The sequence below is a fragment of the Diadema antillarum genome, unplaced genomic scaffold, assembly GCF_040938485.1.
Source record: "Diadema antillarum isolate AM-2024a unplaced genomic scaffold, OU_Dant_1.0 seq00001027_RagTag, whole genome shotgun sequence".
NCBI classification, from domain to species: domain Eukaryota; kingdom Metazoa; phylum Echinodermata; class Echinoidea; order Diadematoida; family Diadematidae; genus Diadema; species Diadema antillarum.
Window position 1 is genome coordinate 116,856 of NW_027271861.1, and position 26,486 is coordinate 143,341.

General features: G+C 38.6%; 1 protein-coding gene across 1 annotated transcript; it reads right to left on the reverse strand.

Annotated features, from left to right (window-relative positions):
- Positions 1-6,309: 6,309 nt before the first annotated feature.
- Positions 6,310-24,746, reverse strand: LOC139742856 (beta-lactamase domain-containing protein 2-like). The gene is made up of 8 exons (XM_071653372.1): positions 24,269-24,746; positions 15,810-15,973; positions 14,767-14,903; positions 12,703-12,934; positions 11,513-11,703; positions 8,279-8,362; positions 7,151-7,318; positions 6,310-6,496 (listed from the first exon to the last, which is right to left on the reverse strand). The coding sequence occupies exons 1-8, from the start codon at positions 24,409-24,411 to the stop codon at positions 6,311-6,313; spliced, it is 1,305 nt and encodes a 434-aa protein (XP_071509473.1). The 5' UTR covers positions 24,412-24,746; the 3' UTR covers position 6,310.
- Positions 24,747-26,486: the final 1,740 nt, after the last annotated feature.

Sequence of the window (26,486 nt, forward strand, 5' to 3'; positions counted from 1 at the left end):
AGCGCACTCCGGCTTGAGCTTGTCTTGACATTGCTCTTGTGTTTGTCCGACATCGTTCTGGATGTCGTTGACGTTGCCATTCAGGTCGCTGCCATTCTCTTCGACGTCTGCTCGGACGCTAGTCCGAGAGGAGCCCACCCCCAGAAACGATGTGCGAGGAGATGGGCTAACGGGCGAATTTTCGACGTCGCCCATGCTGTATTTCATATTGTCTTATGATAGTCTTTTGAGATAATCGACGAGTTTAAGACAAGTTGTGCTTCAATAATCCACCTCACAAATCCACGTTTAGCTTCCTTTGTTAAAGCATTATAGCATTATGATGTTTTCCTCTAAAACTATGCCCGGGTTACACAGAAGCACTGATTCGGTTATCATATTCGTATTCCCTCGAACGGGCGCTTGCGACTTTTCAAACATAGAGTGCGTTACGATGACTTTTCTTGCGCAAAGATGGATACTGTAAAGCTCAACACAGACGATTTACATTTTCAATAAAGTGTTTCCGCTGAACATCCCTTCATCTTCGCTGATAAGGGCTCAAACACGGTACTAGATCTTCAGTTCCCTCAGAAATATTTTGTGAGCTTGACCACAGTACAGCGTCTTGATCAAATCTAAAAGGACTACTCCTTTCTGCGTCTTTCGCAATACTGAACTTGGCCGTAACAGACCGAAGAAAGAGTGCGCATACCGTATGAAAGAAACAAAATCCGGAGAATCACTCTCATGTGTTTTCAGCGCAACTAGTTTGTTGTTGATTTGCAATTACCATTCCGAGGTATTTGAAATTGGCTCTGGATTCTACACAACACGAGATGCCGTGATACACTTTCAAAAGCTGTTACTCCTCCAATGGGGGTGTAATAGATGATAATACTTGTTGATTTTCTCGGCGCATTTTAATCTGTTTATAGGGAAGAGAGTAAGTTCCCGAATGATGGACGATTTGGCATGAAAACTAAAAGTAACAAACGAGAACTTGTGCACTTAATCAGTTCTTTGGAGAATTTCTGATTGTCCAAATGCATCCGACTTTGACTGATGGGTTGACTAATTTGCGAGTAATGACGTGTAAATGCATGCGAAAGCTGCTCGCATTTGGTCCTTTGAAAAGCTTTTCTGTCAAAAGCACCAGGGACACAATGGAGGTAGAACTACGCAGTCATCTTATGGCTCCTTGCTCGGGAAGTGATCTTGTTTTTAAAGAGACCAACATCTTTTGGTCACTTCTGATGTCGTCAGTCCGTCTCCAGTCCTTGCTGGTCCACAGTCATTTTGTCGTGGTCATTATTGTGCGAGATAACTTTTGGTGCAAGGATGAATAGCGATACACACACCCTGTAGGGGTCTTACAACCTTATAACTTGATATTTTCTTCTCTGCGTCCTTCTCTGTAATAGATGCAAGTGGAAGTCCTTGATACTATGGGGTTATTGCCCGTAGCACATCCTTTCACATGAATGCCACATACAGAGCAGAAGACGAAGCTCCTTCAAGGAATGAGACGACAACATCAATGGTATTGTGAAGGATATAATGTGACCATGAAAGGGCCTTGTGGTGTTTCAGTTACTTTCACACTAGCGGTTCATTCCGTGGAACCCATCAGCATACCACTGTAGAATGATTGTCTGAAGAACTGGAGAATGGTCGATCGAGGCAGACGATAATGTCCTAAGTGTGATGTGTGATGCTTTTAAGACAACTCGGAAAATAACACCTCCAGAGACAGGTTTTTCACAAGTGCACAGTCTGAATGCAAGGTACCGACGACGAGATATCAAAATAAAATCTCTTCCACACAAGCTCACCCATGCATGTGCGCATGCGGATAGGTAAAACAAGGCAGAGGTGTAAGAAAGGGCAAATCCAGACGTTTACGGACATAATCTTGACTCACGGTTGTGAAACTTGTCGGTGGCAAAAGTCGACTTGTGACTGACTCGAATGTGACAGAAAATAGTAAGTCGGTGGTAAATATACTTTGTCAGGAGAAAGGCACCGATGCGCACAAGACATTACGAAACACACAATCATGACGCAGGTGCGGTCATTATTCTCAGCATGTCTCGCTCCAGCGACTGTTCGCAGGTGGGTACCACGAACGCTCCATTGTGTTCGTCCCGAAGCTAGCCGTACGGAACATGACCGTGGTCCGTTTCACCGTCTCCCTTTCAATAGTTGATACACTCCACTGCCTTTCTTGAAACGCTCGTGTAGAAGACTGTTTGATTGACGCCAGTAGCGAAGGCAAATCGCAGTTTATTAGACAAAAACAGGAGATAATCATGGGATTAACAATTAGCACCCGACTGCTTTGTGTAGTTTGCATCAAGAAAAAGTTTAGAGTAAGCGGGTATTAGCTTTGTTTTCGGCTGCTAAGAATAGAGTGAATCCAAAATGGCACTAGGTTTTAATGATTAGCTTTGTTTTCGGCTGCTAAGAATAGAATGAATCCAAAATGGCACTAGCTTTTAATGATTAGCTTTGTTTTCGGCTGCTTAGAATAGAGTTTACCCCCCCCCCCCCAAAAAAAAAAAAAATGAATTAGGTTTTAATGATTTTTAAACGGTCTATTGGAGACTGACTCTCGTCACGGTTTAAAAGGGATTTGGTTTCATTGGATGTCATCAAGGAGAAATGTATGTCTTCCATGTTTTAACGAGCAGTTTCCACTGTATACTGACTTTTGGGACGTTAGAGGGCAATTCTGGACCAGTGAAAAGTTGGTCTAAAAACAAAGAGTAACATATCATAATTATGTAGGACTCGCGGATTCTATTAGCTCTCCAGCCGCTCAAAGAAACAGATGGGGCAGCACACAGAGTAGTCAGATAGAATATCCTGAAAACATATGACTTCTGACGGGTTTTAATGATGAGGTTTCTTTTCATGGGCTCTCATCAAGCTTGAATATAGGGCCTACTAATTCTTACGAACCGAATTATCATAACAAAACATTCAAATGAGAAGCCGTTACTGAAACTGAATATTCATGATAGTATTATTATGAAAATAGTTGTGTAAGCTTGGGTGAGTTTAACAAGTTTCCAATATGAGGCCAATCAGCGAGGAGTGAAAACGCCGGGAAATATGGATGTGATGTGTAAAGTGTAATGCATGATAGGCAGAGTGCATGGGTGTCAATTATTGTGGTTTCGCGGAGACACAAGCGGCCGGATGCATAAACGCTAGCAATTGATTGTGCTAGCCTTTTACTTGAATCCGTATGCGTAAAAACAAGCAATGCAGCTTGCGAGCAGAAGCTTTGCTAGCAAACACAAGATATTGCTTCCTGCCCGCAAGCAATTGATTAGAACCAAGCATTTGTTTTAAAACGTATGCATAAAACATGACTTTTGCTTGTTCTTGCTAGCAATTGCTTACAATTTTCCAAGCTCTGTAAAATGAGCTTGAGCTTTTGCTTAACTGGGACGCTCCCTTTTAAGTATCATTTTCATATTCATAGAAGAAAGACCGCACTTGTACAGGAGTGGTATAAATCTACAATGAATTACTCCTAAGTAGTGAAAGAAACTTTTTCATTTCAACAACGGAAATGTCCAGTGGTTAGCACGCAAAATGTGATGAAAAACAGATAGGATGTCTGACTGCGGTGGAGAGCAAGGAGACCTCGCTCCACGTGCTAACTGGCACATTCGGGCTACTATAAGCTTGATAAGCAGTGATGGGAATCAGCCAGTACGTGTGTGTATAGATGTGTGTGCGCGTTTGTGTGTGCATTTATGAGTGTCATTTCATAGCTCCTTTGCTATGTCAGGAAATGTTTCCACACATGCCCTTTCAAATACATGCGGTCATACTCATCTTTGTTCTTGTGTTCGCACAGGCGTGACGTCCCTTTTGTTGAAAACGCAAGCAATATTGCTTGTGTGGGACAAGCATACAAAGGTATAAGCAAGAGCAAAAGATTATTCATATGGATTTAAGCAATTGCTTGAGCTACACCTTTTGCTAGACGAGCTTGTGATTTTGCTTGAAGCAATTGCTTACAAGCAATTGCTTGCTTTATGCATTCGGCCCGAGGTTTGTGTATAATACTCTTCTGCTGACGGAAAGAACTTTGATTATGACGTGAGGAAGATGTATCCTGACCAACTGATGGTGTATTTGTGTATTCTACAGGACATGGTGTTTTATTTGTGATGGAGACGACGCATGTGCAGTGGATTCCATTCCCGCCTGGAGACCAGCCATTATTACAAAGCCGTATTATACATCTTCTTCTCTCAGGTAACAATTAAAATGGGCAGCTGTTTTCTGCAGTCTTTCTAGCCTTCAGTGGTGTATACTGGAAGTGTAAGGATTATATTATGGACACACACACACTCACACACATATACATGTCATGTATACATATACACACAGACACACAGACACACACACAGACACACATATATATATATATATATATATATATATATATATATATATATATATATATATATATATTATATATATATATATATAATATATATATATATATATATATATACATTATATATATATATATAATATATATATTCATATATTTTATATATATATACATATATATATGTATTATCTGTATATACATCCGTCATTTTGTTATCAGTGTGTCATGTCCTTCCGCCACTCTGATTTGAAACAGAGTAAAGGAAAACAAAAAGCACGTTATCAATGCGGAGTCACGTTACTGTTACGTAATGGCGCCTAATACTATCACACCTCATAACCAAGCGTGTGAAATAACAACAACAATAATAATAATAATAATTGCATTTATATGGCGCTTCATATTGGCGTTTCTAAGCGCATTGGTGTTATTCATACAAAAAGACTAGAAAACACAATAACATTAACAAAACCAGCATATTAACAGTGACAAAAGAAGAAGAAAAAAAACAAGGCACTCTGTAAACATGGTGAAGGATTTACTACGTGCATTTGTCTCCGAGTAGCTAGAAACGGTGAAGTTAACCCTCTCCGATTTAGATGATGTAATACCACTGTGGTAGCTGTATACTCTTAGGGAATTAACATATTAAACACACATTGAATCAAGACGAAGCCTGACCGATATCTACTTTATTTCAAACCGATATTCTATCCTTACCTTCTAAGTTATAGTTTCCTTATTCTACAGTATTATTACAGTTTTCTAATGATACAGTACATGACCCGTAATGTGATTTATGGAAGTGGAATACAACTCCAAAACACCATTCATGATTCATTGAATATCGAGATTTACAGATAGCATTACCAAAGTACAATTGAGGGGGTCGGTGCAATATAGTGCTGACTCACACAATAGTCATTTTGAGATAATCACTGTTGAATGTTTGGAAAGTCCATACATTGTACATTAATGAAACATGAATGCATGCATTTTTTACCATCTTATTGGTTGAATTCAAATATATTTTCACGGAGGTTAGAGTGAAGGATAAAGATTATGAAAATGCATGTAACTCAATTTTGACAGAAGTGTAGTTAGCACTATATTGCACCGACCCCCTTAATTATCAAAATGTTTCAAGAAATAACTCAACCAGGCCAATTTCCGTCCTCCTTCTTTCTTTCAACGGTTTCTTAAGTTAGCAGTTGCTGCAGAAATATAGAGTTTCACTAGATATGATAATTACAATAGTAGACATTTTTAGAGCGCCTTTTCCACTGGATACAAAGCGCTACGAGATCGTCCATCCCTGGTCGCCACAGAAGATGAAATATATATAAATTACCAGGCAGCGACAGTATAAGTCCAGTGCACATAAGATTATAGGGACATCATAATAAGTAAGTCTTCAAGTTTTGTTTGAAGAGAGTGTTGGTGATGATTTCACGTATCATAAGCCTGCCCTATATCAACCAATATCTTTTTTTACTACTATACAGAATACATTGAATTTCTTTTTTGGCACTCTGTAGTCATTTAAAGGAAAAGTTCATCTACTGTAGATTGAGTGAATTCAGTAATACAGTTAAACTGGAGTGAAAGTTTGAGGAAAGTTAGAAATCTTTTCTGTATAGTTGCACCCGTGTGAAATCACAAGCTGTAGAATAGTCATCTTGTCAAGCGATGATGGCACTACAACTTCAAAAAATTACAAAGTGTACTTCTTTTCAAATTCTTACATGCCTAAAGATTTATGTCAATCCACTGTTGGTTGCGTATTACATTGTACGTTGTGAAATATTTCGATAAATATGATAAAGGGAATTGGTACAAATACGTTCACCGATTTTAAAAAGAAAATAGAGAAGGACAATTTGTATTTAAATAGTAAAAAGTCCCTCAAAATTAATGATTTTCAATCTTTTGGACACATCTATAAAGACTCTGCACAAGTTGATTAGTCCGAGGATCATCACCAATAGGATTATGAAGCATAATGCTACTGACGTAGGCGAATCCAACCTGATGCCCCGGGTCTGCACAGCCCCATTGACCGCCAGATCCGTGGTGCCCAAACATTGTCACTCCGTCCTACAAAAAGAAGGAGAATGTCATGTCAGTTGACGTATTAAATCATAACTCAATCCTTCAGATATAGACATTAGAATCACGGGCATAAGTTCAGTTATGTAAAAAGAAATGTGAAATTTATAAAGGGTAACAAATACCCTTTTATGGCAAAGGTATGTTTACGTTTGAAATAGCTATCTTGATGTTATCATTACTTGATCTCATCAAATAATAGCGAGGGTCTCATAAACGAAAAATCATTTTGGACAGAATCATTTATGAGAGGGTTATAAAAAAAAGAAAGAAATAAGCTGTAAAATACAAACATTAGCCAATCAAATTGCGGAAAAATATGATCCCGTATTGTGTGGAATATGAGGTGTTTCGTTGAGGAATTGACTTGAAAAAGAAATCACTACTGTAAAACTGTGGTAGTGTCATTGTATTCAAATACAAAACCAGTTACAGTCAAACCACCTCCCTTGGTGGCCACCTATTTATAGCGGCCACCTTCCGTATACGACCATTAAGCAATTCTTTGATATATAAGCCAACGACCCTGGCTACAGCGGCCATTTGCCTATAACGGCCACTTTTTCGTGTCCCTTGAGTGGCCGCTATAGACAGGTTTGACTTCTCTTTTTGTCATCTCTTACGGCCTGATTGGCAACATACCACAAACTTATAAACTTTCATCATCCCGCGATTGAAGGAGATAGGGAGACCAAGGGTTCTGTCGACAGAAGGAGGCTCGAAATTCAGAAAATCGTCGATTCTCTCCTTCGACAGCAGAGTTCTGTTAGTAACTGGGTCTATGCCACCAGATGAAATTATTCCATAGAGCTGAAAACAGAAGAACATCACATTATTTGGTTTAAGGCCGGAAATGGACACCCACACATACATAAACACGCACATAGGCGTAAATGTTTTTACGTTGTACTGGGTCATATTTTCCATCTTGTTTAAGTAATTGGTGGGGGAAAAATATATAGAGAAGCTTAAAATATGACAATGTCATGTTAGGTAGAAAATGGAGGACGCATCAGACAATGGTGTTTAAATGAGACACAACGGCTAATCATATCATGTTACTTTTCATGATGGCGTATTTAGTCACTTGGAGATGCAAGTTATCACTTTTGACACATTAACAATTAACGATTATCCTCAGAATTACTTTGCTTTACATAATTACGTTGCTTTATGAAAGGAGTATATGGATGAAGAAATAATAATAGTAATGATAATAATAATAATGATAATGATAATAATAACAATAATAATAATAGTATATTGATAATAATTGTGAATGTACACTGCGCATTTTCTATATACTCAACTGCGTATACCAATATTATATCATGTTATCAAAAGAAAAGAAAAGAAAAAGAAAAAAGAAATAAATTGATTAACAACATGAATTGTTAATGAAAATCTTACAAAATATTAATATTTTCTTGAAACTTTGATACAACTGTAAACTCATCCATTTATCAGTGAATTGCCTTATATATCAGAGGGATAATATGGAACCAAAAATTATTGCTCTTTCTATTTACACACTTGATATTTTTTTTTTCGTTCCGCTTATACAGAAAAAAAAAGGTATCCGACAATCCTTCGGCAAATATTATTTTACCATCTCTCATGTTGTAAGCTAATTACTTCCTACGTGGCATCTTTACACCATGATATTAGATTATATCCTATTCATTCTGATCACTTTAGCATATCAAGTGCAGATAGCACCACGTTTTCTACATTGCCGCCATTTTCTTTTCTTTTTTTCTTCATACGCACCTTTGCAAGGCCAGCCGCAGACCCGATACCGTTGGCTGAAGGCAATTCGATGGCTCTGTACGCGGGATTGTTAAAGACTCGGAGCTGTGCAAAAGACAGAAACGTTTTCAATGCTCTCTTTTCGTTGTTATTGGGCTTTATTGGGACCCTACCGTCAGGCAGTTTGCCCCGTCAGATACGTATCATTTTGACGTGTGTGAAGCAAAGTGGGTGATTATGTTAGCTGAAGTGGGAGATGTTATGACGAAAAAAAATTTAAGGGGAAATTAAGTTCAAAGATAAGCTAATCTGAAAAGAAAGAGTAAAATAAAGCGAGTTCAACTGTATAATTTTTTATCGAAATCGGACGAAAAATAGGAAAATTTTGACATTTTGAAGTTTATTTATTTATTTATTTTTATTTATTTATTTATTTATTCATTTATTTATTTTTATTTATTTTTTTATTTTTTTATTTATTTTTTTTTTGGGGGGGGAACAGTTCTTAAGCAATCTTTATGAACATGCAAATGGCAAAGTGAGCATGCCATCCCCTCACAACTTACGATATAGTTTGTACATAAAATTTTGAAGTTTCCAGTTTTTCATTCAAGCGCAATTATGCCCGAGACTCAAATTCACGTATCTCTAACTGATCACAGTTTTTCTTCATTGTTCTTTTTCACACGATCAATGGAAACTTAGGAGGGTATGACATGGTTAGCTCACTCCTTTGTATAGTCATATCCACTGTACAAAAACTGTTTTGCAGAAATTACCAAAACTTCAAAATGTCAACTGTCAAATGCTTTTAATGAAATGGTATATAGAGAGTGTGTGTGAATGCATACATCGTGGCATGCCTAAACCTCTAGAGTTTATCTTCCATGCAAATGCCTTTCTTCGTGTTTTTGAAGTTGAAGCTGATTATATTCTCTTGTCGGCAGTTAAGCGCTATCAGTGATGATCACCATCTCAAATTAACCAAACAACAAAAGAAAACATCGAAGGATGTATTAAAACGCAATAGAAATAGCAATACACTGCCCAGAAAAAGACGTATTTATGAACATGCAGAGTAGAGCAAATGAGAATTAAACATAACACAGAACAGACATCTCAACTAATAGTAGCCTCCCCCCCCCCCCAAAAAAAAAAGACATTAAAAATAGATGTCGATAAAACCTGGTTCAAAAAGAATCTGATGGAAATGAGAAAATACTACTTATGTAAAAATATATTTAAGATAACACAACTTCCTGTATAGAAAGAGAGATGGGCGGTGGGGGGGGGGGGGGAGGGGTTGGGGACGTAAGTGGAACAAATATGGAGACTCAGGAGTGATGGAGTTAGCTGGTATAGGGCTTTTTGTATTGCGACATTCATGCATTCATTCATTCCTTCATTCATTTATTCATTTCATCTATTTCGTTCTTATAATATGACCAGATCTGAAACAATAGAGAGGGTCGGTGCGTGCTAATCCACACTTCTGTCAAAATTGAGTTACATGCATTTTCATAATCCTTCTCTTCAATCTATTCTCCGTGAAAATATCATATTTGAATTCAATCAATAAGATGGTAAAAATGCATATATTCATGTTTTATTAATGTATAATGTATGGAGTTTCCAAACATTCAACATCGATTATCTCAAAATGACTGTTGTGTGGGTTAGCATTATATTGCACCGACCCGTTACGATCTCACATCGAGTTTTCTGAAAAGAAACAAAAAATCTAGGGTGTGACCAAGGAGGTCCAAGAGATGGAGTAACAACAGTGTTATTCGCTTTGATCCCACGTTCGAAGCCGCCGCTCAAAAATATTTGAAACATGTGCCAAACAGGATCTGCCGCGCAGATACGAAGACAATCTATTGACTCGTGTCTCATTTGATAAGCTGTGTTCAGACGGAGGCAGTTTTGATCGGAGTAACTTCGGAGGAAGGGTCGGAGGAAGCTTGGTCGGAGTAACTTCGGAGGATAGGTCGGAGTAGTGCCCGTCTGAACATGGTCGTGGTAACTTCCTCCGATCGGAGGAACTTACCACGACCTCTTCCTCCGAACGAGATACTCCTGAGTTTTCTCAGGAGTATCTCGCTACCACGACTAGCCGGTCGGAGTAAATTGCCCGTGCGGACAAGCCCTCGGAGTATCTATGAACTTACAAACCTTACGAACTAGGTAAAACTTCCTGGGTCAAATCGCAATGTTGACATTTTGCGACTACCCGTGCGGGTGTAGTGCAATTCTAACCTAGTCGATAGCGACGAAGAAGCTAGCGCTCATGCAGAAATTTCCATCAACAAGAATGGAGAAGACACATGCCACTGGTAAAAAAACAATCGCATGGTCGACGTGCGCGGCGCTACCACTTCCGGAAGTTACACCGACCCTCGCATATAAATTGGTCGGAGTTTCTTCCCACGACCGTCGTGTGGACACAAGGGTCGTGGTAAGATGTGCATTAATTTTTATTTTAATTGCCGTGCCATAAATTTTTACTCCGACTAGAAATACGTCTGAACATGGCTTAAATCACCAGCCACTTTCAAAGGAAGCTATCTCTTTGTGATGGTAATTACTTTTCGCTATCCCTCCTAGTTAAGAGGTAGGCGGTACAGACACGAGGATGCGCGAATAGAAATTGAGCGAAAAATGCTGAAATGAAGATGAAACTTGAAATTACTCGACTGGGCATATCCGGGCACTAATGTGATATATCTATCAATAAAGAATTATACTTGAAGATTATTCCATATTAGTTTCCTTAAATGGAAATTGGGCGGAAAAGTGATTAAACCAGCTTTCCAGGATGGTACAGGTTTAAACTTTTTCACGTGATACAGCTGCTGTGATGTACACTTTTACGCAAATTTCTTGACGGAATTGACTTTTTGTTTTACATGCTTTATCATTAAGTGAAATTTCATTTTATTTAATAAATGAATAACCAAAATATGGCCAACATTATGATAACGTTCGAAATTAATTCTCAGATTGCTCTGCATGACGGCGGCGTCGAACATCGATCATCAAAGGCACAAGTGCACTTGTGGAATTCTTTTGTACATCAATCTGACAACTGTTTGAATAATCACAGCCAGCGGGAACTCCATGTATAAAGCCTCCTTGGTGTGACAAGAGCGGGGCAAAGAATGCTTTAATGTATACAACCTTCACATCCTCGACCTTTGCTATATACATTGTGTGTGTGTGGGGGGGGGGGAGTGGATGTTCATGTATACGTACATCTGCAATTTCATTCACATTGTCCATCATTTCTAGAATGGCGTTCGTGGCTATCATGTGTTTTACAGATTGTCTTCCATCCGAAGTCCGTAGACTCTCAAGGAGTAGCACCAATACCGGGCGATTGTCAACGAGAAGGCGGGCGACGCGGTGGTTGCTTTCCAATGGAAGACCAATGTGGAAATCTATGCCTGAAAGAAAGGATATTTAAACGGCATTAGCAAGAAATTGTGCATGTGTTCATGCGAGAGGGTGAGCATGTGAGGGCATATTGATGTATTACCAAAAAAAAAAAAAAAAGAGTGGAATTATGCACCTTCCCCTCGACTCAGCATAACTCGCATGTTTCTGTGAATGTGACTAACAAAAGACATGGTGAGGGAACACGCAAGTTATGTTGAGTCCAGGGGAAGGTGTATTCCAATGTCTTTTGTTAAACATTTCAGCAAAGTAGCAATAATTTTCAGATGACGTCATTTGAGGAATATTGGTTTCGAAGGATTTCTTTTTTGGTGTTCCCAAGTAATCTGAAGAAAAATAGAAGAGAAATTCGTTAAAAATATGTGGAATGTTTCTAGATATACATTTCACCGCGAAAGTGATGTTGAGGGTATCATAAAATCGACACAAATCAACATGCATTTGGATTTCAGGAGCCCTTTAATGTGTCTCATGCGATCATTTTGTTTTCTTTCTCTTTTTACCACTGTCTACCGTTCCTAGCCCTCATTTTTAGGTTACAGTTCGTTATTCTGAATGTTCATCATTCTAGATGATCCTTAATCCGAAAATTTGAATAGGTTAGCTAGTCCGAAGGTTCGTAAGTAGGCACCTTCTTTTCATTTTCGGATTAACAAACCTCCAAAACAGCGAACCTAATTTCATTTTCTGGTCAAAATACTCAGTCGGGGAATTACGACCCTTATTTCATTATTTCAGATTCACAAACCCTCGGAATAACGATAACGAACTTTAACGATTTTCTTATTAACAAACTTTTTAAAAATTATTTTCGGATTAATGATCATCTAAATACACATATTGAGATTGTGTTTCGGACAAACGGATCTTCGGAATAAGGAACCTTCTTTCATTTTCCAATCAACTTCGGAATTAAGATAAACCATTTCGTCCCTTTTCTAAATAAGGAATCAATTTGACTGTCTGAACGTACTATCAATTGACATTACCGAAAGGCTTTGCTATCTCCTCCTTGAAAAACTGTCCCAGAGTTCGATGTTGAGGGTCAACTCGCCGCAAAAGCTCATTGACTAGTGGTCCAAATGTGAAACCATGGTAACCATGGGTGTGGCCATCATATTCCCATTGTGGCTCTGTCCTTGCCATTAGTTCACCCGCCTTTGCAACGTCTTGTAGCAACTCCAGGCTCAAACCAGGTGGTGCGGATACAAAAATCCCCGCCTTAGAAGGGCAAGTAAAACCACCAGTCATGTGTCAATCACATATCATACATGCTATTTTATGAGAATAATTCACGTAAGAATGGATTCCATCGTTAGGATGGAATAGCACGATAATTACTATCTACACTGTAAAATTTATCATTTTTTATCATTACACTTACAAGCTGTACATCATGAAGTCCAGTCTCCTTGTGTCCACGATGGCGCGTGTTGTACCATAGTCTCTTTTTTCTCTTTTCTTCTTTTTTCCCTCTTTTTTTCTTTTTTTCTTTTTTCCCTTCTTAAGTTGATTTAATGTCAGTTGACATTGGTTTCTTTGATTTTGTGTATGTATTTTCAGGGTCCCATACCCTACTAGCTTTGCTTTTTAGTGGGACCCTCCATTTTCATTCCAATTCTTGTATTATGCATATATATTTATACCTTATGAATTTATGTTGTTACTCGTGATCACATGTACGTTTCCTTTGAAATTGTTACAAATGTGTTCTGTTAATACATTTTATATATAATTTTCCATGTTTATTCAATAGAAATGAAAATAAAGTTGAAGTTATTTAGTGTTATTCTAAATTGCACATTCTTTTAAGTTTGTTTGCGAATGTGTGTTTCAAAAACAAATATAATGTACTCGTTTGCATAATTTCACAGTACAATTTTAACTTAAAAATTCAGTTACCATCAGATTTTCATAAATCTGTCACTGTTCTTTCTATATAATTAACTCTTAATTAATACACCAACTTTTAAATGTTCCAGGAATTTTCCTCTTAGATTTTTGCCTTTAAAGGGAAGCAGTCCTGAGATTTTCACTGTACTGATAATCAAGAATAGTAAAAAATATAACCTTTCACCAATTTATACGCGTGGACATCAAAAATTGTCTCCGTACGCGATTTTTAAAAAATAATTCCTGCAAGCGATCGTGTAAGAGCCTACCAAAAGGTGCAACGTCATTGATTCCCTACTCTCAAGTTGACAGCCGTGCCTCAGAAAACCAATTTAAGTGTTCAAAATGATCATATCTGATTTTTTCATAAAATGTGACAATATGTGGTTTGATTATTTCAAACAAAATATTTCAAGCTTATTTATATATACAATTATTATAAAAATAAATAGTACACATGTATTTATAAATAACTAGGGAGCGTACGCATGACGAGCAGAACACCACTGGAAAGAGTTGTGCATCGATGACGTATGACTCTCCGCCAATACTTGCTCATTAGCATATTCACCATGCAAAGTCACACTTTTTCAACCAAAATGTACGAGCTTATTTGGTGATTTGAAAGTTTGTTTTTGGTGAAAGTAGTTCATTGGAGGTACCAACAACATATATATATATATTTTTTTTTATTTCGTGAGGACTGCGTCCCTTTATTAAATGATGGTATAGTATTGGTTGACATGAGATTTTAGCTTTTAACTTATTTTTGCGAGATACTTAGAAACCACATAATGAAATGTTGAAAAGCATACGATTTTAAGAGGAATACAAACTTTATTTGAAGAAAATGGGTTTTGAAGTGTCTGAGACATCCAAAAAAACAAAGTAAAACAAGCGGCGATCCTAATAAAAGGTGGGTCCTATATTGCTTTTTTTCATATCTCAGCCATTTCAAAACCAACTTTCATTGAATAGACTCTGAATTTCTCTTAGAATGATACATTCTCATCATATTTCATGAGAGGTTTCTCATTATCTCAAAATTCGTCATAAAACAAAAATAAAAAAGAGAAAATATCAAGCCCCATCTCAACCAAAACTGTATAATCCCCCTAGGCAGACACTTCAGGTTTCAGTATGGAAGAGTTTAATATAACCTTATGCTCCAACATGTCTTTGACGGTGACCTTTTCTTTGCCCTTCTGTGCGAATTCCGGCCAGTAGTGGGCGACTGGTTTGTTGTAGTCCAGCAAACCTCGATCTACAAGCATGGCGATGCAGACTGACGCAACTCCTACATCGGGGGAAAGAAATAATTACAATCAGGGAAATAAGGCTTGAAGTATTAATCTCCTTTAGTTGTCAGGGGACATAGCCATTGTTAAATGAAGGCAAATCGAAAACAATTTGCTTACCTAAAAAAAAAGTGTGTGTGTGTGGGGGGGGGGGGGGTAGTGGGCTCGGAGGTACATGTATCACAAAACCTGAAAAAGTGACAACTCATGGGCACTGTATGAACTCCACCATTTTCTGGGTCCCGGCTCAAAGGAAAGAAGGGAGCGGAAATGGGCAAGGGCTCTCTTTCTTGACCCCACGAGGTTCAGTAAGTTTTCCATTCTCTCCGTCCCTCCCTCGTCTTCACTACAATGTAGAACATTCTGAAGCTCCACCCCTGACTAAAAGGAGATAAGGACCGGAGTGAGCTAACTGATACTGATAGTTATCAATGTGGGAATATGAATGGCTTTGCGTAAATTAAGTTCACCTTAATGTTGTGAATTCCTCCCCCGGTTGCCCCCCCCCCCCTCCCATCTCCAGACTTTGAAATCAACATGCCAAGTTGATAAAAATGACCGTTCCATCTCAACGGGGAACCCCAAACTATAATCGGAATACGAGTTTGGCACAGCACTATTGTGTATAATGAAAGTACCTTAAACACATAACCAGGGGGAATACTATTTCTATTTTTCTTAAATTCCCTGCTGTTTTCTAGCTACACAAGTAAGAACACAAACAGCTGATCATTGATTGTGTCCTTTCACGTCTGTCTTTGTGCTAATAAATCTCACTGCAGTATATTTGCGACCAAGATTCTTACCATTTCTGTATCAAGTTTCGAGACAGGTCTACCACAATCATCATGTATGACACTGTAACGTGTACAATGATTTTAGATGTATAGAAAGACGGAATTCACCTTTCGTTGATGAGAAGAAAATGGAGATAGTGTCTTGCTGCCATTTCCGCTTGCTCTCATAATCTGCGAAACCACCCCAAATGTCGACGACTTTCTTTCCCCGATGATAGGCAGCAAATGCCGCTCCTCCAGTACGGGGATCTCGACCACTCTCAAAGTTCGCTCTGTGTGAAATATTTGATTAATTCGAGATTATATTTGAATTAAAGATCAATTATACGGAATATGATCGACGTCTTTCTGATTCTCATTCATTCACATGCTACATTTCAGTGTCTGCTTCCTTGAGCTTTTAGCGATTTCTTCTACTGTTCACGCTGATCTTTTCTCCTTTCTCTTAGGTGTTTAGCTGTTAAAGTCCAATGCTAAGAGGCGTATTATTATCTTTATTGGTGTGTACTTTATATGATCAGGATGAAAAGAATTGATTCAATTCGTTATTGTTCTTTGAAAGCTGTTAACTAATCTGACTTGAAATATAGATCCAGATCGAGATAGGATTCAACATGCTGGTGCTTTCAAGAAGTAGGCAGATGATTATAAATTTAGTTGTTTTTTATATTTCTTTTTATGCTTAGAATTTATACAGCACTTTACGTGACAGTGACCTCCAATATTAATTTGAACGGAACTCATTTTTTTTAATTTCTTTCCCTAACAAAAATGTCCTGTGGTACACCCTTTGGTACTTGTCCATATCACACAATGTAACACACACAATCAATGTTACCACAGGAACTGTGTGGTGCTGTACCATGGGCTTGTAGGGTACTCCCTGTAGTATACTTGTCGGTACCACACAATGTACCACAAAAATATATGTTACCACATGAACTGTGCGGTACTGTATTACAGCAGGCCCGTAGCCAGGATTTTTCAAGGGGGGGGGGGTGCGGTCACTAAAAAAACGGACCTTCGGTACCAATACCAATGATCACACACACACACACACACACACACACACACAATTATATATGTATATATATATATATATATATATATATATATATTCTTTGGACGACCGAACTACAAAAGTTGTATAAGAATTTGCGCGCGAAGCGCGCCGCAAATTGTGAATTTTGACTGTTTTAATGACGTTTTAAAGTCTCGAGGAAATTTGTATTTTTGTCTGTTGCATGCAATCGCGTTACGGTATTTCATCTAGGAAATTATAAAAACTCATTTTGCCAGGAAGTTGCAAAGTTTAATTGTGTTCGAGACTCTGCGCGCGTAGCGCGCCGCAAAATTGAGAATAGTGATTTTCCTGGTGTTGTTTTAACTTTTATTTTTCTATTGTATACCCGCGTTAGCAGGCCTGAAGCCAGGATTTTTAAAGGAAGGGGGGATTGCGTTAATTAACAAAACGGTCCTTTGATACTGTCCCGTGAGGGGTAGCGACAATTAAAAGGTGGACACCATGCTCATACATGGACTTTCAAAATGGCCCCTAAACGAGTAATGATCATATGATTTTTTCGGTCCTTAAAAACAAGTATTCCTTAAATGTTTCCTGCACCCTAAAGAAGTACTTCATCATGATTGAACAATATACCATTTTCCCAAATTTCGGCCTTTTTGATACCCTTTGATTATATACGCTCGTACATCACATTTTCCATCTAATCCGTGAGAAAAAACGACCCCTATTACGCGTTTTCTTTAGCGAGTATGGTCACGGTGTCCACCTTTCAGTTGGAGTTTTCCATCCCATTGGATGCTGTTTGGAAGATGAAACATTCACTTTACTATACAGTATAGCAGCCGTTGGTATGCGAGTTTGTCAAAAACGAAAATGAATAAGAAAAATTTTAAAACAAAATGAATTGTAAATGTGAACCATTTATATTTTGCCTCCTTATGGTAGGATATTTCCAGCATTTCCGAACTTTCAAATAATCATTTTAGATTTAATAATATTAAAGGTAGTAGATCCGATTCGCAAACATCTCCAATACAGTACTCGTAATCGGGTATCGCTTAAACGGGTACTCCGTTTAATTGGGTAGTAATGTCAAAATCAGTTCCAATGCACATTGAAATTACCTGATAATCGGGTTGCCTCTCCGCATAAATGGGTAAATAATTTCCTTGTTATCTACTTTCTACCCACATTTTATAGCAGATATAACACTTTAAGAAATCATGAATGTCAAATTTTCCACGGCTAATCGCCTTCTCTGCTTAATTTGCAAAGAAGATGGACCATTTGGGGAGTGATTAATTTTGTCCATAAAAAGAGTGTAGATTATTGCTCGTGACTGAATAAGTGCAAGGTATGTATAATGTGCCGTGCAAGCACGAGTGTTAAGCATATAACAGTGTAGGTGTTTGGTGCAGTGTACAATGCATGTACATACACACTGTGTGTGTCAATTGTGAATGAGACGTGTTCTTCTGTTAATCGGGTACTCCGCTTAATCGGGTAAGAAACGCTCTGCCCGAGCCTACCCGATTATGCGGAGAGTACTGTATCAGTCAAATGTCATATTAACCATCATGCTAAGAAGGTTTTCTTTGTGAAATTTGGAGGTCAGTGAAATTCAAAAATTAAACATCCGTTAGCCATTGGAAGAAGTTGAGTGCAAATTCAGACCTCAGGCTTAGTGCTCAGATGTTTTCCTATTTGATTTGATCTGTCTTACTGTGCACACTAAGATACATACTGGAATGGTTATTTCTTATTTATTAAATTATAGTAGCATATTTGATTACTAGCTGTCTCTAGGCATTTTCGAATTTGGGCTGCAAAGATATCCACTACCTTTAAGTTAGAAGAGAGATAAGTAAATAATGATAAAATAAACAAACAAAAAAGAATGAGTTTCTTTTGTAATACTACCTGACAAACTTTTTACTTTACCATTTTACTTCATAGCTCAGCACTTTCCATTCTCTCTCATACCCTCTAAGATAGATGATCTTTTCTCGAATGTTGGTACTAGCAAAAGGGCTAGAAAAAGCAGCTATTATAATTTGTTAGGCATGCATAATGGCCCAATGAGTGTTACAAGAGAACTGGAGTAAGACAGGCCTTTCATTTTGTTTTGTCTCTCCTGATCGTTCGTAAGAAATGCTAATTCATGACCACCTTTTCACAATTTGATTGGAGCATGCATTCATAATGGAAAATAGTTGACATAATAATCTATCCCCAGGCATTATCATGCCAACATGTACTTATATATACATGTACTATATCTTTGTAAGACGTAGATATAAAATGTCTCAGGTTTTCGATTATAGTAATTTCGAGGAAATTTCTTTAAATTTTATCATATATGTAAACTTGAGGCTATTAGATTTTCATCCACTTACCTCTGTTCCTGTGAAAAAATGCAAGTGTCAACCTCAATGTCATCCACGAATCGCACGTACTCGGGCGGCCAGTGGAAAAAAAAAAACAACACCGGTCACACGCGCCAAGGACCATGGCATGCAGTGCCAATATGATAATAGCTTGCACAAATTGATACATAACATTTGTGTTTGTGTGCATGGGGACGATCCGATGGTTCATACAACAAAAGGGTTTCGTACAATTATTTGTAACATTGTTAAACGTACTCTTCCACATTTACGTAGCATATGATGTGTCTTATATTTATTTGGATTGTTATCTTGAGAATTGCTAAAAACCGTTATTATGAAAAAGTGGACCTTTCAGAGTTTGGGGGTGCGTACGCACCCGACGCCACCCCCCCCCCCCCCCCCCCCCCCCCCCCCCCCCCCCCGGCTACGGGCCTGTTACAGGCTCGTGTTGTACTCCCTGTGGTACTTGTCGATATCACACAATGTACCACACAAATAAATGTTACCACAGGAACTGTGTGTTACAGTGTCACAGGCTCGTGCAGTACTCCCTGTGGTACTTCTCAGTGCCATGCATGTACAACAAAAACATATGACAGCACAGGCACTGATGTATGGTAGGCCTACAAGACAGTATCACACAGGGCAGTACGACAGAACAATACTACAGGACAGTACGACAGGAATTATCCTGTGGTATTTTGGGATGTACCACAGGACAGTACCACAGGGGAGTACCACAGGACATAACCACAGGACATTACCGCAGGTCCAGTACCACAGGACAGCTAGTACAACACGAATTGTCCTGCGGTATTTTGGGACGTAACACAGGACAGTACCACAGGAGAGTACCATTCTTAGGACACTACCACAGGACAGTATACCACATACCATTACCACAGAGCAGTACCACACATCATTACCACAGGGCAGTACCACACCACAGGACAGTACCACAGTACCACACTCCTACAGTATTACCTATTAAGTGTAAGTGCTGACAATATAAAGCATGTGACATTTCATGCGGTACTCTTGTAGTATTCCTGTGGTGTTCCTGTGGTACAAATTTTTACGTAACTCATGAATATTCAAAAAAAGCAATATAGATTTTAGAAAAAAACTCATAAAAGACTTAAAAAGTTGAAATATTAATGATGGGACTTACTTTGAACTTTATTAAAAATTTTCTAATAATGTTATGTTATTCCCATCATAAATATATATTATTATGAAAGTGTATTTATATATCTTGATATCAAGGTATTAGTAACAATGCCATAATGCATTACGGATAGATGGCCATAAATATATAGGAATAGGATTTGTACTATACAGATCTACTCTGTACATAGGACTAGAGTGGCACTAGGCCCTGTGAGACTGTTGTTTGAGGTTATATGTAAGGAGCAGGACAGGTTTATTAAGAAGGGCCATGTTTGTCCTAAGTAATTCATCACTCGCCTATCACGAATATTCCTGGATATGCTGCTATCGATTCTCCCGGATTTTTTTTTTCGATCCACCCTGTGTGGTACTCTCCTGTTGTACCATGGTACAACTAATGCTGTGTGGTAATGACCTGTGGTAATGTTGTGTGGTAATTAATGACCTGTACTATCCTGTGGTAATGTCCCCAAATACTACAGAACAGTGCCTAGCTGGGGTACTGTTCTGGGGTAGGCTATACTGGTCCTGTGGTACTGCCCTACGGTAGTACGGTGTACTGTGGTACTGCCCTGTGGTACTGTCCTGTGGTACTGCCGGTGCCAGGTAAAAATGGCAGAGGTAAAAATGGCAGAGGTAAAAATGGCAGAGGTAAAAATGGCAGGGGTAAAAATGGCAGAGGTAAAAATGGCAGAGGTAAAAATGGCAGAGGTAAAATGTCAGAAGTAATGAGAGCGATTTCGTCAGATATAAACTTAACGAAGAGGTCTTGAATGATATCCTAGTCAGAGCAAACTGTATTTATCGAATTAACAAATCCAAATTGCTGTTCTGGGGTAGGCTATACTGGTCCTGTGGTACTGCCCTACGGTAGTACGGTGTACTGTGGTACTGCCCTGTGGTACTGTCCTGTGGTACTGCCGGTGCCAGGTAAAAATGGCAGAGGTAAAAATGGCAGGGGTAAAAATGGCAGGGGTAAAAATGGCAGGGGTAAAAATGGCAGAGGTAAAAATAGCAGGGGTAGAAATGGCAGGGGTAGAAATGGCAGAGGTAAAAATGGCAGGGGTAAAAATGGCAGAGGTAAAAATGGCAGAGGTAAAAATGGCAGAGGTAAATATGGCAGAAGTAAAATGTCAGAAGTAATGAGAGCGATTTCGTCAGATATAAACTTAACGAAGAGGTCTTGAATGATATCCTAGTCAGAGCAAACTGTATTTATCGAATTAACAAATCCAAATTGCAGATTTGAAGAATATTGATTTAATTATGTTTAAAAAAGATTAGAGCACTCTCATTATTCTGAGTTTGATTCAAGTGCAGTGGCGTAATCTGTCTGTGTGCAGAGAAATAATAAACCAGCTAAGAGCCTAGTAGGCCCATGGGAAATTACTTTTATTATTCAGTATTATTGTTATTATTATTTTCATTATTATTATTATTATTATTATTATTATTATTATTAATATCATTATTATTATTTATCATTATTAGGGGGATCCAACAATGCTGCAAAGTCCTTAAACAGTATAATCCTACGTTGTTTCGCCCAATGAAGTTATCACACACACACACACATACACACACACACGAACCATCTTTTGGTATAAACATATACGCAGATATACATACTCTCACATACACACTCTTACACAAACGAATTCCGCTCACGTCCAGGCTAGTATATTGTCATTACTTTTCATTTTTTGAACTGTTTAGTGTAAAGAAGTGAAGGAGACATAGTCGAAGCAAACCGCTAATTTTTCACCTGTTCAATATTATTTCCTCACATTCAGGTGTCGTAGGAGCCTATTTATCTCACAAGGCCTGCTCACGACATGATGTAGAAGTAAAAATACAAAACGCAAAAGACAAACTACAGCAAATGTATCGGCAGACATAAGTAAGCTCTTGCAAAATATTTTATTACATTGTTCAAGTATCACATGGCGCAAAAACAAATAAGCTCTTGCAAAATATTTTGTTACATTGTTTAAGTATCTCATGGCGCAAAAACAAATATCTCGAAGTTTAATGAATACTTTGTGGTCACTTTACAAACTTATGCCTATTGAAACTGGAGACGAACTTTAGCAATAAACTGTTCTAGTGAGAGTAAAAACTGATCGTTTGCCATGGGATTTCTTTCAATCATTGTTGAACGAATCCGCAGGCGAAAAAATGTTAATGTTTGATGCCTTTCAAACTTAGCTGTTGCTCCAAAGTCAGATTCCATTATGTTATCAACATGGTGTGTTGCTAAAGATTGGTAGATTCAGCCATCGAAAATGACATTGTTCCCTCGTTATACAACAACAGTAAGAAAATCCAATCCAATCCAATCCAGGTAGATTGAAATCACCGCCTTTGACTACCATATTATGATCGCGATTCAATTTACACAGGGATCGCTGAAGCTCTGCAAGACTCTCTTTACATGTGCCGCGGGGAGAAATGTAACACTGCCCTTTTAAATTTCTCTCAGTGGTAACAGAAACAATAAAAGATCCCTGCAAATTTTTCGGGTGCTGTTCGTTATTCCGAAGGTTTGCTATTCCGAAGGTTCGTTATTCCGAAGGGTCGTTAATCCAAAACACGCAAATTCCGTATACCTATACAGAGGTTCGTTAATCCGAAAATGAAAAAGGCTTCGTTAATCCGAAAATTTGTGGCGTTATTCCGAAGGTTCGTTATTCCGAAGATTGGTTAATCCGAAAATGAAATTCGGAACAATGAACCTTCGGAATGAAGAATCTTAGGAATAAAGAGCCTTCGGAATAACGAACCTTCGGAATAACGAGCTGTAACCAATTTTTCATTGCTGCATGTCTGTTATCAAGCAATTTTATTTTCAGAAGTTTGCACACTTTTTAAAATACTTATTAACATAGTATAGGACCTACCAGATCTAAAGTAAGTTTGATATTTTACCGACAAGATACATGTAGAGCTGTATAGTGGTTAATATGTCCATTCTCAGGTGTACCGAGGCTCATCTTTTTACTGATATAATTGGATTGTTGACTAGCATGTTATGAGTGTCCCATATTTTTCCCCGTGTCCCATTTCTCCCCGGTCTCCCCCGTGCTTTATTTCAGGAGGAGGCACGAAAAGCGCGTATTGCGAGAAAGGTGTCGGAAACATGAAGGAAAAAAATCTCTGTCACTTTTACCTCGTCCTCTTGCATTTCAACGACTAAATTTTTATCAATGGCATTTTTTATCTCTAGCATTTTGACCACTGACATTTCGACCACTGACAACTTTACCTCTGACATTTTTACCACATAATTATTTACCTCTGCCATTTTTACCTCTGCCATTTTTACCTCTGCCGTTTTTACCTCTGCCATTTTTACCTCTGCCATTTTTACCTCTGCCATTTTTACCTCTGCCCTTTTTACCCATGCCATTTTTACCCCTGCCATATTTACCTCTGCCATTTTTACCTCTGCCATTTTTACCCCTGCCAATTTTACTCCTGCCAATTTTACTCCTGCCATTTTTACCTCTGCCATTTTTACCTCTGCCATTTTTACCTCTGCCATTTTTACCTCTGCCATTTTTACCCCTGCCATTTTTACCCCTGCCATTTTTACACCGAACCGTACTGCCCTGTGGTACGCCCCAAAATACCACGGGACATGTATTCCAGTGGTTTGGCCCTGTGGTACCGTCCTGTACGTGGTACTGTCCTGTGGTGACTGTCCTGTGGTACTGTCCTGTAGTACTGTCCTGTGGTAATTACCACTGGACATTTTGTAAGGGAATTGAGAGATGTCAGTTTCCGTGCTTTAATTCCTGAGAAAGCATCTTTTGTAGATTTTGCTTCATTGTTTCACAGTGGAATAAAATAATCTGCCTTTGGTTTATGTTGACGGTTAGATGAATTTTAAAAACATGCACATATAAACATGATTTCATTGAACTTGATGCTCATTTTGAACAGGAAGCCAGATGAATACACTTTTAACGACGACTCACCTGAAAGTCTCTAGGACGTCTTCGAATCCAGGAGCTACATAACCCTCTGTGATGACAGGTGGTGGAGTCTGAAAGAATCTTGGCAGGAACACTATCAAGATGGCTGTCACACCCATAAGGGCAGCATTCTTCATCAGCCCCATTATTACAGTATTACTTGGCAGTTTTAACCTCACTCCAAGAATTTTGAGACAGTATACGATCAAGAACCAGAACGGAGTGCCAGGCCCACCGCTGTATTATCGTCCGTTCAAAGAACAGACTTTTTTTCACTTCACCAGATACAGTAGAACTTGTCTAAAATATCTACCTGGCAGAATAATATACCGTGTACAGAAAGTAGGTAAATGGCCATATCGTGTTTTCTGCTACTGGAGACATAATCTTTTAACACGTACCGGTACCCGAATATCAGACCGCCTGCACGCTTCCGTGATTTTGAATGGATCAAGACCATACAATAGCTTCATGTCTAGACCAAACGCGTTTGTTAGTTCTGTGCGTGCGAAGCTCTCCTCACACAAGAGATAAGCGATTACAGATTTCCAACACGTATTTCCCTATAGGAAACTATAGGCCCTATATGTACTGAAATTTGTCACCAGCCCGTGTTAACTGCATCCAAAATCCCTGAGGTGGTGTCGACAAATTCCACAATCAGTACATAGGAAACTCTCGGCAAACTCTCTATATACTGATCGTGGAATTTAACTTCCACGATCAGCCGAGTTGTCAAAGGCGAAGTTGTCCGGCCGTGGAATAATTTCACGAAAATGCCGTAAATACCCTCCCAATGATATTACAGTGTAAAAACTGATAGAAAATCATGGAAACTTCGCGAAAATTTGATCAAAATCGATGCTGTAACCGCTGAGTTACGCTAATTGATTTATATTAATTCATGTAATTCTGCTGCCATCTTGGATAATTTGTTTGTTGTACAAAAAACTAGAATAAAATCTTACCTCCTCTAATGCATTTGCCCTGCAGTGGTGGTGGTGGTGGTGGTGGTGGTGGGGGGGGGGGGGGTACATAGTGTACACCGTATACATGTACAGTGTACATAGCAAACAAAAAAAAAAAATCTGCCCAGAGGGTGCCTTGGAACAGGACGAAGCTCCATTAGCAAAGTATGCACTTTGGACTTTACTCTGACTGAGAAAAGAATTAGTATTTGCTGCACCATGCGCATTCTTGTCGCTCGTTCTTTCTGTGATTTTTTTTTTCAGCAAAGACAATGAATTGCACTGTCTGTGATTGTCATTAAAATTTACTATTACTATCATTAATGAGAATATACATATATGCGTGTGTGTGTGTCTGTGTGTCTGTGCGCGTGTGAGTGTGTGCCTTCTTGAAAAGTTAAAGTTAAAGTTAAATGTTTGGGCAGTAAGCTAGCTCAGTCAGCAGCTCGTCGATATGCCTCACGATCTAGGGGACGATTCCCGAGTCCCACTGAGCAATGTTGTGTGTAATCACACTGTCCCCTCTTGTAACAGGCAGAAAGCTCTGTCCCTCGTAAAAAGGACGTAAAATGAAGGTCCCGTGTGTGAGAGAGTCGCAACTCATGCATGCATGGAATATCTCTTAGTGTATTCATCGCAATCAAAGAGCAGGGTGTTTACCCGCCCGGCGGGTGAAGTGGCCCCGCCTTACACCCAACCGGACCCCCATGGAAGACCAGCTATATAGTGCAACTTAATATGGGCTAGCTAGCCATCTTGTCAGATGTAAACTAAAAAACAAGACCAAAAAAAAAAACCCACAACCAGCCAACAAACAAACAAACAAACAAACAAAAAAGACTTCATGTCCAGTCTGACAAAGATAGAGGCATGCACAGGCCTAGAATAATCACTATTTTCCCCCTCCGATTTCGGGGGGGGGGGGGGGATAATTATACCTATGACGTATGCCCCTACTCTAGAATTGCATGAGAAAAAAAAAGTCCATCATTATTTGGGGGGGGGGGATAATTATACCTATGACGTATGCCCCTACTCTAGCATTGTATGAGAAAAAAAGTCCATCATTATTTAATCCTTGATCTAGGGATCTATGAATTAATCCTATGAACTGAAACTGAATATTCATGATAGTATTATTATGTAAAATAGTGTAAGCTTGGGTGAGTTTAACAAGTTGTCATTATTATAGAGGCCAATCAGTGAGGAGTGAAAACACTTGAACATGATGTCATGTGATGTGTAGAGTGTAT

What these genes read in the sequence shown, in the direction of transcription:
- LOC139742856 (XM_071653372.1), bottom strand. Translation starts at nt 24,411, where the DNA reads ATGGGGCTGATGAAGAATGCTGCCCTTATGGGTGTGACAGCCATCTTG. An exon ending in GACGTCCTAGAGACTTTCAG is followed by an intron (nt 15,974 to 24,268) that starts GTGAGTCGTCGT and finishes TATTTCACACAG; the next exon opens with AGCGAACTTTGAGAGTGGTC. An exon ending in AAGACATGTTGGAGCATAAG is followed by an intron (nt 12,935 to 14,766) that starts GTTATATTAAAC and finishes TGCCCTTCTAAG; the next exon opens with GCGGGGATTTTTGTATCCGC.